Source organism: Hyperolius riggenbachi, chromosome 3, assembly GCF_040937935.1.
Source record: "Hyperolius riggenbachi isolate aHypRig1 chromosome 3, aHypRig1.pri, whole genome shotgun sequence".
NCBI classification, from domain to species: Eukaryota; Metazoa; Chordata; class Amphibia; order Anura; family Hyperoliidae; genus Hyperolius; species Hyperolius riggenbachi.
This window is the reverse complement of record NC_090648.1, coordinates 123066584-123080964: the sequence shown is the minus strand read 5'-3', so window position 1 is coordinate 123080964 and position 14381 is coordinate 123066584. Positions and strand designations below refer to the sequence as shown.

Genomic DNA, 14381 nt, shown 5'->3' with positions numbered 1-14381 from the left:
TAAAACTGTGGCACTTGTCATGGAAAAATTAAGAAGGGTCAAACATGAAAAAATTTGTAATTTTTGCATTTATGCCTAATTTTTCCCAACAAGTTACCTGTAAAGTTAAAAAATTCTTGGAAAAAAATATTACAGAAAAAAAGCCTACATTGTCATTTTGAGGGCACAAGTAATACAATTATTGCTGTATCAATAGTAAAACAGCCGTTATGTCCAAATTGTCAGGAATCTCAAGGGGTAGAAACTCCAGAATACAAAGAGGTTAAAGGGAACCAGAGATGAACGTTTCACACAAAATAAACATATCAGTTGATAGCTTGTAAAGAATAAATGCTCTACCTGATAATTTTGCCGCTCTGGTGTGCCTTTTTTTAGTGTTTTTTATCCATTATTGCTCCAGGAAAAATCAAATATGGCCGCCGGCTCATATCCCTTCTCCTTCCGGGTTATATGAGTTGTTCTGGATGTGCTGTCTATGCTATATGAGACTAGGCTGCTATCTAGGCTATATGAGAAAGGCTCATCTGTGTGCTTTCATTTTGGTATGATGTACTGTAAGAAGTGTCTCTCATAGGAATGAAACAGCAGTCAGTATCTAGTGCACACAGAGCACACAGGGATCATATTACAGCCACAGAGCTTCTCTCTCAGCAGTGCAGCCCCTCCCAGTCATTACAGCTCTCAGTATGCAAAGCAGGAAATCTGAGCCAGGAGGTGGCAGGCTTGGGCTTGAAAAGACTACACAGAAGAGTGACTCAGCTATAATGATTCCAGGTCAAACCTCGACTGAATAGTCGGTGGATTCTTATCACAGTTGCTAATAGACTAATTAAGTAGATAACAATGAAACTAAAAGCAGGGTAGGTGTTTACTGTCATGTTCTCACTGATAAATGTAATAAAATACATGAGGGTGCTTCGTCTCTGGTTCTCTTTAAGTCATTATTTTCAGAGCTGAAACTGTTTTGTTCCATGTAGCTCCATGTTTCATTTCATACTTACCATTTTTATTTTCCATCTCCATATCATCCCTTCATTGCAGAACTGTCATCATTCGCCATTAAACAAGAAGCCTCTGACAGTTCCAGTGCCAGCTCCACCCCTTCATCATTATGTAGCCCCACCTATCTGGAGATTCAGCCTATCAGTTCAGCAGCTGCTGTCACACCCTTCAGTGCCTTTTCTCATGCAGCCTCTGTGTATGGGCAGTTCACGAGCCAGCCAATTACAGGTATGGATAAATGCTTAGTATATGCACACCAGGGTTCGGAAATGCTGCAGCAGTGCTCTCGCCAGCGGTACCTGGTAAAGCAGGCTGACTGTGATACGTTCCTTATGTGGATCGGAGGAGGCATTTGCAGCCAATGGGAGCAAAATGGTTAGCAAAGCCGTATTTATACTTTTTTTCTCCTCTAAGCCAAATATATTGGGGCTTCCCTTCCAAGTGCACAAGTGTACCAGTGCATCACCCAATCCATGTGCCGCACTTGTTCCATGTGTACCATGCCTGTACTGCAGCCCCTCTCTTTCATGCAGAGCTCTCTTGGACATCAGCTTCCCTTTTCATGTGTTACTCCCCATTTGTAGTCTTTTCTTCATATGTAGCAACCCTTATTTCATGTCCAGGTGTCCCCTGGGGCTGCAGCCACCCAAGTCCCGGGCCTAAGTGGCCGTTCCAGAAATCTGGCCCCGATGTTTAGTAGTTGCTGTCAGAGGGGAGACTGAGCCTGTATACACCATGCAGATATCTACGTACAGTAACTAATGTCTAAGGAGACATCCCACAATTTTTGCTATATTAAAACATTTACAAAGTTGATTGAATATTTTATTGTCTCTGCTCAATGGCAGTCTATTAAGTGTCCCAGAGATAAAATACGTGAACTATTGGCCTTTATCTATCCTTCCCCTGCCCTCAGAAGTTGTATTCTGTCAAGGTATCTACAAGACAGAAGCTGTCACTTGCATGCCACAAAATTAACTCTTTCAGTCAGCAAAATACAAAAAAGTAAAAATAGTCTGGTTATTCATGTTTTGCACTATACATACACAATTATCTCATCATGTCACATGTCGCTTTGGGTACACTTTAAAGCTCCCACAATTGCTCAAATTAAGTTTGACATTACTTTTTTACCTACTACTTTTTTCAGTTGCTAAGTACTAAAAAGTTATTTTTTAGATAAAATGAAAAATTGTTTTCTGGGAGGGTAAAAAGGAGAAAAGTGTATTGGGTAGGGGCCAGTGTTGGATCTGAGTGATCTGTCAGACTATTTGCATTAATGAGCATCAGAGTTGATCTTCATTTCATGTTCAGCCTTTGAGAATGAGGGAACGTATTCACTGAGATGTCGTCTCCATTCTTCCACAGGGCGTGATGTTGTGGGGTCCACATTGCCCGGTTATCCTCCACACATCCCCACTGGCCAAGGGAACTATCCTTCATCTGCTATTGCCGGCATGGTGGCGGGTAAGTTATGGAGGCTGAGATATACTTTCAATGTCATGTTTGCAATGGGGCTTTCACCCTTCACTGTACAGAATGTGATGTCTATAGGAGTTGTACTACGCTTTGACAGAGAACTAATAGAAACTCCAACAAAAAAGCACCTATAAGGCCTGCAGCCAGATAGGAGGATTCTCCCGAACACAAAGATTTCCAACATGGAAACATTCTGGTGTGATGTACATTTGCAGCCCCTTTCCATAGGGCATTAGATTAATGATGTAACTTTCTATAACTGCAGATGTAACAGTTATAGAAAGCTGGTTATGTCATATCTCCATGAAACAAGTAAAGGTGCATACTCACCTTTGATGGACGTTGAACGCTGGGGATCCGGACCCGATTCCCTTTGGGGGACATTGCTGGGCCATTTCCTGTGTAGCTGATGACACGCTGTGTTGCTATGTGGGGAGGCCGAGGGACGATGTCACGTGGCGACGATGTCATAGCATGTGTTGCTATGTGGAGAGGCGGCAGGATGTCACGCGGCGGGTGGGGGAGCAGCATGAACAATGAGATCGGCCGTCGTGAGGGGTGAGTTGCTCCACAGGGCATATCCCTTGCGGGTTGGGGGTCATGAGCCTTTGTACACACACTTGATTATCAGCTGAGCTGGTTGTTATTGGCCGCCTCAGCTGAGTTTAGTCAGGTGTGTGAATGAGCCTTAAAGGGAAGATACGAGGTAATAAAAAAATTCTACTTACCCCGGGTTTCCTCCAGCCCCTGGCAGCCGATATGTCCCTCGCCGAAACTCCACTCCCAGCCGTTGGCCCAGGTCCCCTCCATTGGCCTACGCGAGGCTGCGCCACTCACGATCGTGCTGATGTGGCTTGGAGCGTTCTGCGCAGGCACAGAAGTACTGCACCTGCACAAAATGCTCCAGACCATGTGAGCGCGATCACAATCGGCGCAGCTGCGCACTTGCGCAGGCACAAAAGATGTTGAGGTCGATATCTCCAACAGAGGTGATCCTGGGCCATCGACTGGGAGCGGAGCTGAGACAAGGGACATATCGACTGCCAAGGGCTGGAAGAAGCCCTGGATAAGTAGAACTTTTTTTTTTTTTACCTCAGATCTTCTTAAGGAATAGACACTGCATGATTGTTATAGTGTGGTTACACAGCAGGCAAGAACAACGACAGGAATAATTGTGGAGATTGTAAGTAGATGCCATCAGATAACCTCTTGCTGGAGGATCATTGATTCAATTTTGTAAGCTAAAAATGGTCAAGATACACTTAATGATTTCATATTTATATAGCACTCATACATTTTTTCAAAGTGGTTTACAGAAAACAGCAATTTACATCCCCTACCCTTCTGCGAGCCTCATTATCTAAACTCTTTGCTAAGTCTAACACTTATCTTGTCACATGTGAACACATGATACAAATAGGATTGTTTATGGTAGTGTTGTCTATGGGCAGAGTGCCTATAGGAGGTCTTTGATGGGAGTATCTAGGTTGGAGGTTTGCTTATGGTAGAAGTGTCGTTTGGAGGAGTGTAAAGGTGGCTAGTAATGGTCCAATTTCTAGTGAAAAATCGTTTGAGCGATCAGAAATTCTAATCGGATTGGTTGAAAATAATCTCATTTGATGGGCACAATCGATTATGAACGATAATTTAAAAAAATGTCCGACTGGATTTTTGTCAAACCAAAATTTGGATTTTCTTGATTGGTTGTGATACATAGGAAGCAAAGATTGGTTCGTTGATGGTGTAGTGAACGATTTTTCTCCCGATCAGAATTTCTGATCGTTCAAACGATTTTTCGCTAGAAATTGGACCATTAGTAGCTACCTTTAGGGTGTGAGGAGTATCTGGGATGGTTGGAGGAGAGTTTATGGGAGATGTGCTTATGGAAGGAGTGTCTACTGGAGGAGTATTAGAGTGGGAGGAGTACCTGGGTTGGAGGAGAGTTTATGGTTTATGGGAGGTGTGTTTATGGAAGGAGTGTCTATTTGAGGAGTGTTAGGGCGGGAGTAGTATCTGGGTTGGAGGAGAGTTTATGGTTTATGGGAGGTGTGCTTATGGAAGGAGTGTCTATTGGAGGAGTGTTAGGGTGGGAGGTGGATACATTAGCCAGACTTCAGTAACCTTATTACTGTATTTGGTAAATTAATTATCATCCAACCTGGACAGTGGTTAAGCCTGAATGGGAAACAACTGCTCAGCCCAGGGGCCCTAGCAGACATGATGTGTGGTCATTACTGGAAGGAAAAGTTAAATAGGAATTCTTCAGTAACAAAAAGAGGATGAGCTTATTGTTCTAATTGGTACAGGTGTTTCCAAATAGCACTTCTGTGTATAAATACTGACACACTGGATGCAAAAACATACCAATGGGTGCTAGCTTCAAGATAACCTGACGACCATTTTATTTTGCGCAGAGTACGCTTTTTTTCCGAGGCTCAACCACTAAGAATGTTCATTTATGCCTGATGTGAACTTAAATCATCCTATAATGTAGACAAATGGCTAATTCTGTAAATGCATCGATCACAAAAAAAAAAAATGTATAAAACAACGCGTTCATCAAGAGATTAAATGCATTGACTGAAAACCTTCCTGTGCTACTTTAAAGTGTTATCCTGGGTCCACGAGCCGAAGGAGCGTCTTGGCCGAGAATCTAGTGTGTGTACATTTGTCCCTTGACATTGGCACACCGCAACGTCAGCAACAGCAACACCTGACCAACACCAGAGTGCATTATTCTCCTCCTCACCCCACTTGCTAGAAGCCATTCTTTTACGTTTCAAGCATTGTCCCTTCTCTCCTCTCGTAGCAACAAACACTAGGCTAGTAATACGTCTGTACGGCACTCAAACTGTTACCTGAGGAAAAGAGTCCTGATCCTTGCGGGTGACCATAATTGTGCCGGTGTACGCATCTTTAGTGTATTTATAGTCAATATTCTGAGATATGCTCAGAATAATTTATAATGAGGCTTTGAGCAGTAATGCAATATACCTGTGGTATTGATTTTGCTTCCAGTCTAAAGCTGGCCACTAACGGTCAAATTTCTAGCGAAAAATCGTTCGAGCGATCAGAAATTCTGATCGGATTGGTTGTAAATAATCTCCATTGGTGGACACAATCGATTATGGACGAGTGAAAAAAATGTCGCCCGAATGAATTTTCGTCGAATGAAAATTTGGATTTTCTTAGTGGTCGTAATAGATAGGAAGCAAAGATTGGTTAGTTGATGGTGTAGTGAACGATTTTTCGTCCGATCAGAATTTCTGATCGCTCGAACGATTTTTCGCTAGAAATTGGACAGTTAGTGGCTACCCTAAGGGCATGCAAGCCGGATGGGGAAACGCTGCCTATTCAGACCATAGCTTGCGGTCCGCATCGCATGCCAGTACAATTCTGGATTGCATGCAGCAGTTTTCGGGAGCACACATCCAAGGCACGGCTATAGTGATTCGGTTGTGGCTTTGCGGTAGCAACAGGTTTAAAAAATGGATGCAGCACCCAGTAGAAATAGGCCCTAAAACAGAAGCTTATCACTGCTACTGTTTACTTTACAAAAATGAGTCAGCCCAGGTACTCTGTGTGGTGATGTTATCAGCACTTCTCTAAAGGCCCGGATGCAGGAGGGCCCTCTGGACCCAGGGCCCCGGTGCGATTGCATCCTCTGCTTCCCCTATTGCTAGGCCACTGGATATGCCTGTATCTTTAAACAGAGGTAAAATAAATAAATACAAGTATAGTATATTATTGATTTGGACAGAACTACATTAACACTCTAAAGGTGTCCATTAACGGTACAATTTTTTCGTCAGATGCGATCTTTTGACGCATTTTGAACGCTCATAACTAATCTGAAGGCAATTATCAATTGTTTTCATTTATGCAATGATTTAAGAACGTTTTACATTCTGATTTGATCTTAAAATCCAATTTTCGGATCGATCATTTTTCCTTTTCAGATCGACCGAAGAATCCTATCATATCACCACAAACAGTGCAGATCTCTATACAATTCGATCATTAAAGTGTGTCAAAAGATCGAATCTGAAGGAAAAATTTTATTGTTTAAAAGGCACCTTTACACATAGTTAGCTATCTAGACAAGCTTGCATAGAACATATTAATAGTGCATAGGTATTTTTTCCGTTATCATATTATACAGGGGTTTGCCATCTGCTCCTGAATTTCTTTGTTGCTAGCAAAAACCAAATACGGAGGGTGTTACTCCCCCCTGAGGGGACATTTGGTTGTCACACATCAGCTAAAGCATTTATATCCAATGATAAAATACCACAGATCATATGGATGACCCCAGGTGACCTATACAGGTATATTCAAATGAAAAGAGAAAAAAAGCAGAATGTTAATTCCCCCACCCAGCCGGCTCACAGCTCCGGAACCTGCTGAGCCAGCGTGTTACTGTGTTACCACGGAGACGCGCTTAATGCGGCGTTAAAAATATAAAGTACTTCTACCCCCTCCCCAGCCACACACACACCCGCACGCACACACTCCTTCCTCTCCTGGAGCGTGAAATGAGATTGGTCAAGATAAATAAAAAGAAGCAGTTATAGTTTAACTCTGTGTATATGAGACAGATTTGTTCCCAGCTCCCTGTAATCTGCAAGCCCATGCAAGCCGCTCGTATATTCCTGGTACCCTCACATGTGCGTCTATTTAACAGTCCTAAAATACAGGAACAATATTGGTGTTTTGTTTGGATCATTCTTAGTATATTATTAATGTATAAAGAGCCAACATATTCCATGGCGCTGTACAAAGTAAGAAACAAACATGGGGTACATAATAATGATAATATAGACAATGGTGTAAGCCAATATACAAAATACAGGATTGGTAACAAAAGACAGAATCGATACAAAATACAGAATTGGTAATTACAGTGACAAAAGTAACATGATTAAAATGTGTAACAAATTCAGACACAAAAGGGTGAGAGAGCCCTGCCCTTGAGAGCTTACAATCTAAAGTACAGTATGTCCAAGTATGTCAATTGGGGGTTTATTCAGAATTATATTTTAATAACATAAAAATACTTAAGTGATTAATTATGAGTGTACACATAATAATAACAGGAAAAATATCATTTCTGGGATGATGCAATCCAAACATAATATGATAGACATTAGTGTTCATTTGGATCAAGGATTTGGTGCAGAGGGACCAAGAATCTGCTGAAGAACGGAAGCCTGAGTCTGATTGCTACTGGACTCAGTGCTATGCCTGCCCTCCCCAGAGGCAGAAACCTGACTGCCCAGCTGAGCAGAGTATTCCTGTTTATAGGACACTTAGAGGGATATGGATACCAGTTGACTGGCAGGCCTGTTGATCTCTGGCTGCAGTAGTATCTGAATCACACACCTGAAACAAGCATGTGGTTAACTACCTGGAGACCGCTCCACGCCCATGGGCATGGCCGCGGCGGCAGCCCCAGGACCTCCTAACGCTGATTGGCGTTAAGTCCTGGGGCTGCATTTTGCAGGAGATCGCGCGCAGGGAGACTGTTAGACGGCGTGATTGCTGCCTATGTACACAGTGCAGCGCTGCGATCAGCAGCAGCGCTGTACTGGGGACAGCCCCCCTAGGGGACAAGAGAGCGATCGGCTGTCATAGGCAGAAGCCTATGACAGCCGATCGCCGTGCTTGGTTCGCTGGAAAGGGATTGAAAAATAACTAAATTTAAAAAAACAGTCAAAAACAGTCAAAATAAACAACATAACTATTTATTAAAAAAAATGAAATAAACAACTTGGGGGGGATCAGACCCCACCAACAGAGAGCTCTGTTGGTGGGGGGAAAAGGGGGGGGGGGAATCACTTGTGTGTTGTGTTGGGCAGCCCTGCAGCTTTGCCTTAAAGCTGCAGTGGCCATTTTAGAGAAAATGTGCCTGGTCTTTAGGGGGTTTACCACTGTGGTCCTCAAGTGGTTAATCCAGTCAGGCTTGAGTCAGAGCACCTGATCTGCATGTTTGTTCAAGGTCTGTGATTAAAAGTTTAAGAGGCAGACAGTGGCGTAACTAGAACTCATTGGGCCACACTGCGAAACTTTGGATGGGGGCCCCCCTTGACCCTGCTGAACACTGAATAGGGACTGTCTACAAATCTGTGTCTGCAAAACTTTGTATGATTCCTTATCAGTGGCTGAGCAGATACAGTCATTGGAAAAATTGTGTAGAGAGCAGAATTTTTTTCTCCATACCTTTTGTTGTCAGTCTCTAAGGACAGGGGAAATAAACTCCTCCCCCCACGGGGCCCCCTGCAGATTCTGGGCCCCCCTGCAGCTGCATCCCTTAGAGGGTCTATTGTTATGCCCTTGGAGGCAGAGTATCAGCAGGAGAGTCCGGCAAATTGTATTGCTTAAAAGGAAATAAACATAGCAGCCTCCATATTCCTCTCACTCAGTTTGGGGTCCTTTAAAGCCATATTTATTTCCTTTTGAACAACGTCAAATGCCTGGAATCCTGGTGATGCTCTGCCCCATCTCATTATCTGAAATAGAACCTTGGACTGTCAAGCAGATCCCCAGCTGAAATGTGACCCAACATATTTATATTTTTAAATCTTTAAAAGAAATAAAAATATAAAGTTTGGCCAGCAGCATGGAACTGGAGACATGGTCCCTTTCAGTTACGTATATTTAATAATGCACTTTATGGAAGGGGTGGGGAAAGGGTGTACTTTATGGAAGGGGTGCACTTTATGGAAGGGGTTGGGAAGGGGTGCATTTTATGGAGGGGGTGGGGAAGAGGAGGAGATTGGAGAGAACATCATGGAAAGCCCGCCTCTTCCTGTCTTAAAATTTGACTTAATCCAAAAGTCACATTTTTCAAAGAGTCATTATGGGGAGTGAGGTGGAGTGAGGGCGGTGATGAGGAATGTGTAGCCTGCATGAACATTCCTCTGTGTGGCTTATCTCAGGTAGCTTTGGGTTGGGTCAGGTTTCCTGTAACAGGAGGGAGGGTGTTAGAATATTCCTTATTCTAAAATGAGTGAAGTTTAAGCTGCTATAGCTATGACAGGGATCTGAAGGGTTTGGCACACAACTGTGCATCCAGTAGTCTTGTGGGGCTTTGTGCTGGATTATTAGTTTTTGGTGGTTGAGTTTGTCCCCCGAAGCAGACAATGTAGGGGAAGTATTGGTTAGGGTTTCCAGTTACCATTAGGTGCCATTTGGGATGGTTAGTGGCAGAGCAGGATTATACACAAGGCAATCTAGGCAGGTGCTTGAGGCCTAGTGGGTGTCAGGGGGCCCAACTGTCACTTTCTCTGATCCCTCTCCCATCTCAAGTTATCAGAAGGCTCATAAGGGGGAGCCAAAGCTACTACCTTGCCTAGGGCCCCCGTTTCATTTACATCCATCTGTGGTTAGTGGTAAGGAAAAGAATAGTAGAGAGGTTAGTTTTTGATGTTGAGTCACAAAAGATAAAGTTAGGCATCAGGAAAAGGAAAACATTAAGGGAGCTTAGGGGGGGGAGGCAACAAGAATGTGCTAATATTGTGTGTGTGTTGGGAGGGGGACATTAGGGTTTGGTATCAGGAGAAGCAAGACTTTGGGAAGGAAGTTCGGGCAAGGTGTCAGGATTAAAGGGTCAACCTTAGAGGGAAGGCCAAAGGAGGGCATCAGGAGGAAGGGGGTAACATTATGATGGGAGGGATTTAGGATTGGGGATCAGGAAAGGGTACTGGTTTGATTATCAGGAAATCAGTCTGGATGATTGCTCACACAATTGGCTGGTGATCTACAGCACCTGAGTGTATAAGTCCTTACAGTATTGCTTTTATGGACTATTACATAATACAAACAGGCCCAGCGCAAACTGGAGCTAAATTGGAGCAGATGCCTAGAGAGCGAGCAGGATCCATGATTCATCTGACAAATGAAACTTTGTTTGTTTCTCCAGTCTCACTGTAGAAGTGTACATCCTACATAGTTATTTTACCTTGCTTTGTCTGGGCTGCAGCAATCCTCCCTAGAGGTCTCCTATATCTGGGTGATAATGATTTCTAATAGCCTGTGACAGGAGGTCCACTGTGTGTAAACTGGCTGTGTGGTCTGCAGGATATTAGCGCTTCTGCCTTGTGGTGCTACTGAGGTGAGATGTTCCTCTTGTTGTTCTGTATGACCTGACAGCTCTTGTTTTCTCAGCAGGAAGTGATTACTCTGGTAATGCATATAGCCACGGGGCTTACGCCGCATACGGAGACAGTTGGCGGTTCCCTGGTTCCAGCCTGCTAAGTAAGTACATGGGAAATAATAGGTTTTGCAGCACATTTATTAGAAAAAAAGGAGCAGCAGTGACATTATTTTCTCCAAGCATAATGCCCTTACATCAGGCTTCCCTTGTTTATGGCTACCCAGCAATGATTCCGCCAACTCTTACGCTAATAAAGCCAATGATCAGAATACGGCCACTAGTAATCATTCATCTCTTAATGATTCATCCAGAAAAATGAAACATGATGAGTTGCTATAGGTTAATGCAGCTAATGCTTTCATTATGGCAGATGCCTTATTAACATATGCCTGTCACCAGGAGGTCTGCTAGTAACAGCACTAGCATTGGTTTAAGCCATCATTCAGTCTTGATTAACATTTAGTGGCATTAACTCCACCCCTTCCAAAAAGAGAAAACACCTACGTCGGTAACACACACATAAAAATAGAAACATTTAATTCAGTTCACTTAAAGGAAAACCAAGCCCTCCTTTTTTTTGTCCTGGTTTCTAAAAGCTATAGGAGCTGCCATGTCACCCCCCCCCCCCCAATCTAGCTGCCCTTATTTATCCAGAGGGAAGGTGTGAAGATAGCATCTGTGACTTCTGCACACTCTTTGGCGCATGGTGTCCAATCTAAAACTATTCTGGTGACCCCTAATCAAGTCTAAAAAGAAAAATAAAGTGTATGTAAAAGAAGAGAAAAAAATCTTGTATATAGCTATAATTTTCTTGTATCCATACAAAATGCCAATAGTAAAATAACACTTAACACATACAGATATATTTCACATAAAACTAGCCCTAAATGAGGCTGGGGAAGAGGTGTGCTACCTTATCCCCCAGTAGAAATACAGAACATAAGGAACTTAGTAGAAGTTCTCAACCTAAATTAATAAGAAAAATACATTTTACAATGCCAAGCCACAGTCTCTGACAACGTTTATACTAGTTGCATTTTCTAGGCTAAGATATATGAGCTCTAGACTTTCTGTAATTATGTGATTAAAACTACATGTTAATGGTTGACTTATTAACCGATTTCCCCCTCATAATTCACTTCCCAGGCTCTCCCTACTACTACAGCTCCGCTGCAAGGACTGCACCCACCTCAGCAACCGCCGGGGCATACGACCTCCTGTAGTCTCCACAGAAACCACAGTGACGGATCCATTACTACAGCCAAGCCCTGGCAATGTAAAACTGTCATGAGCAGGGGGTGCCTAGGAGGTGGCACAGTGATATTATTAACCTGGAGAGCATTACACTCTTACATCAAGAGCCTGTTCATCCTGACAGCATCACTCCAAGCACAGGCACACCACAAACTACATGTATCCCACTGCTGCTTCTTCGCACCATTGGAGGAAGAAACCGAGTTCTGCTAGCTATGTTTTTTATGTGTTACTGTACTATTCAGTTTTGTATGACTTGTAGAGAGTCAAGCCCTGTCAAGCACCAGATAGTGACATGGGGTACAACTAGAGCAGGCTCATGCCCCAGGCAACTTAGGCAGGTGCTTGGGGCCTAGTAAGTGTCAAAGGGACCACCTGCCACTGTCTTTGACCTCTGTTCACTGCAGCTTACCAAAAGGACCACATTGGCCCCAAATCTACTACCTTTCCATCCATCTCTGGGTACAACACATTTTAAGCAATACCAGTTGCCTGGCAGCCCTGTTGATCTGACTATAATACTTTTGGCCATAGGCCCTGAACAAGCATGCAGCAGATCATGTGTTTCTGACATTATTGTCAGATCTGACAAGATTAGCCTCATGCGTGTTTCAGATGTGTGATTCAGACACTCCAACAGCCAAATAGATCAGCAGGGCTGCCATGCAACTGGTACTGTTTAAAAGGAAATCAATATGGCAGCCTCCATATACCGCTTACATCAGTTGTCCTTTAACAAAGAAGCTTGAGAAAATCAGGCTCATGAAGTTGGTTTGGCTTTCTTTTTCTTGACAGCTTTAAAAATTGAATTTCTGTGTATCTACATTTGTGTGGAGGGGTATACGGAAGCTGCTGCTGGTGAAAGTAGAGATGGTCATACTAACAAATACAGCTTGCATACCAACCGATTTTATTATGACAGTATTTGCATACAGCTTGGAACTGGGCCAATCAAAATCAACAGGAAGGTAATTTGGTTGGCCGGTTCCAAGCCGCAAACAGTTTGCATTAAATTTGCACCTACTGATAAAGGATGTTGAGAGCCGCCGTTGGGAGCTACAGGAAGGACTGCAGTGGAGTGCACAGGGTGGGGGCGTGGCTTCCCGGTTTACCAAGTTAAAATGCCAGGAATGAATAGCAATTTGTGTAAACTACAGTCTGCATTTGCCAACGTTTCGGAACTTCTTTTTTCAAATACAGTCCTATTCAGTTTAATGGGCAAACGCTGGTGACAATATAAATATGGAAGCTGCTGTTTTTTAAGCTCATACTTACCTGTTAGATATGTCCACCCTTTGACTTTAGAAGGTTGCTGGAACAGAAATGCAGTCATTAAACCCAGATGTTCTGATCTGCATCCTTCATTAGCGAAGTCATAGTAGGAGAACGAGAAGGAACTGAAACAAATGTATCAATGCTTGCCTCTTTTTGTCACCATAAGTTCCCTTTATGACTGCATGTCATCCACTCAGACTCTGCATTCATTAGGTGCCTCGATGCCATTTCTGGTTACCTCAACACTTCTTACTGGGTCTCAAATTCAAGACAATTCCAATAAAAATAGGACATGCCTTTGTAGCCATGTAAGAACAATACATGAATGAATGATCAAGAAATATCACCTCCAAATGGTTCTGTATGTCTGGTCTCTTCAAACTAACATTACATTTGTAAAAAAAATAAGCTGTTCACAAGCTCCAGCTTACTAAGAAATCAGAACAAAGTTTCTTGCAACCTTCAAAAAAGACCTTTCTAGAGCGACTCAAGTACCAGGGTTGCTTCTTGGCCTGTAGACAATGTGCGATCTCTGTGTGGTGGCTGTACACATGCTGTTTGTTCACTACGTTTACCTCACGCCTGAGGCTTGCATAATCTGTGCTCACCTCTTCCTCTGCAATAACCTGGGATCTCAGAGTTTGGTGGGGATATGCTAAACTCTCCGTTCCCTCATGAAGCCAATGCATGGAATCACTGAGATGACCACCACAGGGATATAGACAGGATAGTGCTTCCTCTGCACTGCTGAAACAGTCTGTGTACATTATAGATTATAAATACTCTGTACATAAATTATTTGTAAAATTAAATATTTTAAATAAATAAGCATGAAATATACTGGCTTTTGTATCGTGTGTTTTATTAAAGGGACCAGGGAATAGAGTGGTTATCCCCTGCTGAGAGTAAAGTGTGAGAAAGATGGAAAGTGAGGAAAAATATGGGCTACAAGGTGGTGAAAAAGGGCGCCCAAGTTTTGATATAGGCTAGTAGGCTACAAGCCCTTTGTAGACCATATTTTTTTGGCTACAAGGTTTTCGGCTACAGTAGGGCACCCCTTTGAAGGCCATATTTTTTTTCGGCTACAAGGTTTTCGGCTACAGAAGGGCACTTCTTTGTAACCCATATTTTTTCGGTTACAAGGTTTTCGGCTACAGTAGGGCGCCCCTTTGTAGCCCATATTTTTTATTCAGCAACAAGGTTTTTGATTCTGCTA

At 43.0% G+C, this 14381-nt stretch overlaps 1 protein-coding gene across 1 annotated transcript in view; it reads left to right on the top strand.

The window, feature by feature from the left end:
• Positions 1-13573, top strand: part of PAX8 (paired box 8) — a 47215-nt gene extending 33642 nt beyond the window's left edge. The window contains exons 10-13 of the mRNA XM_068272383.1: positions 1042-1230; positions 2371-2469; positions 10648-10737; positions 11783-13573. Of these exons, the coding sequence (XP_068128484.1) occupies positions 1042-1230; positions 2371-2469; positions 10648-10737; positions 11783-11859 (455 nt within the window). The 3' untranslated portion in view covers positions 11860-13573. The remainder of the gene's footprint in view (positions 1-1041; positions 1231-2370; positions 2470-10647; positions 10738-11782) is intronic.
• Positions 13574-14381: the final 808 nt, after the last annotated feature.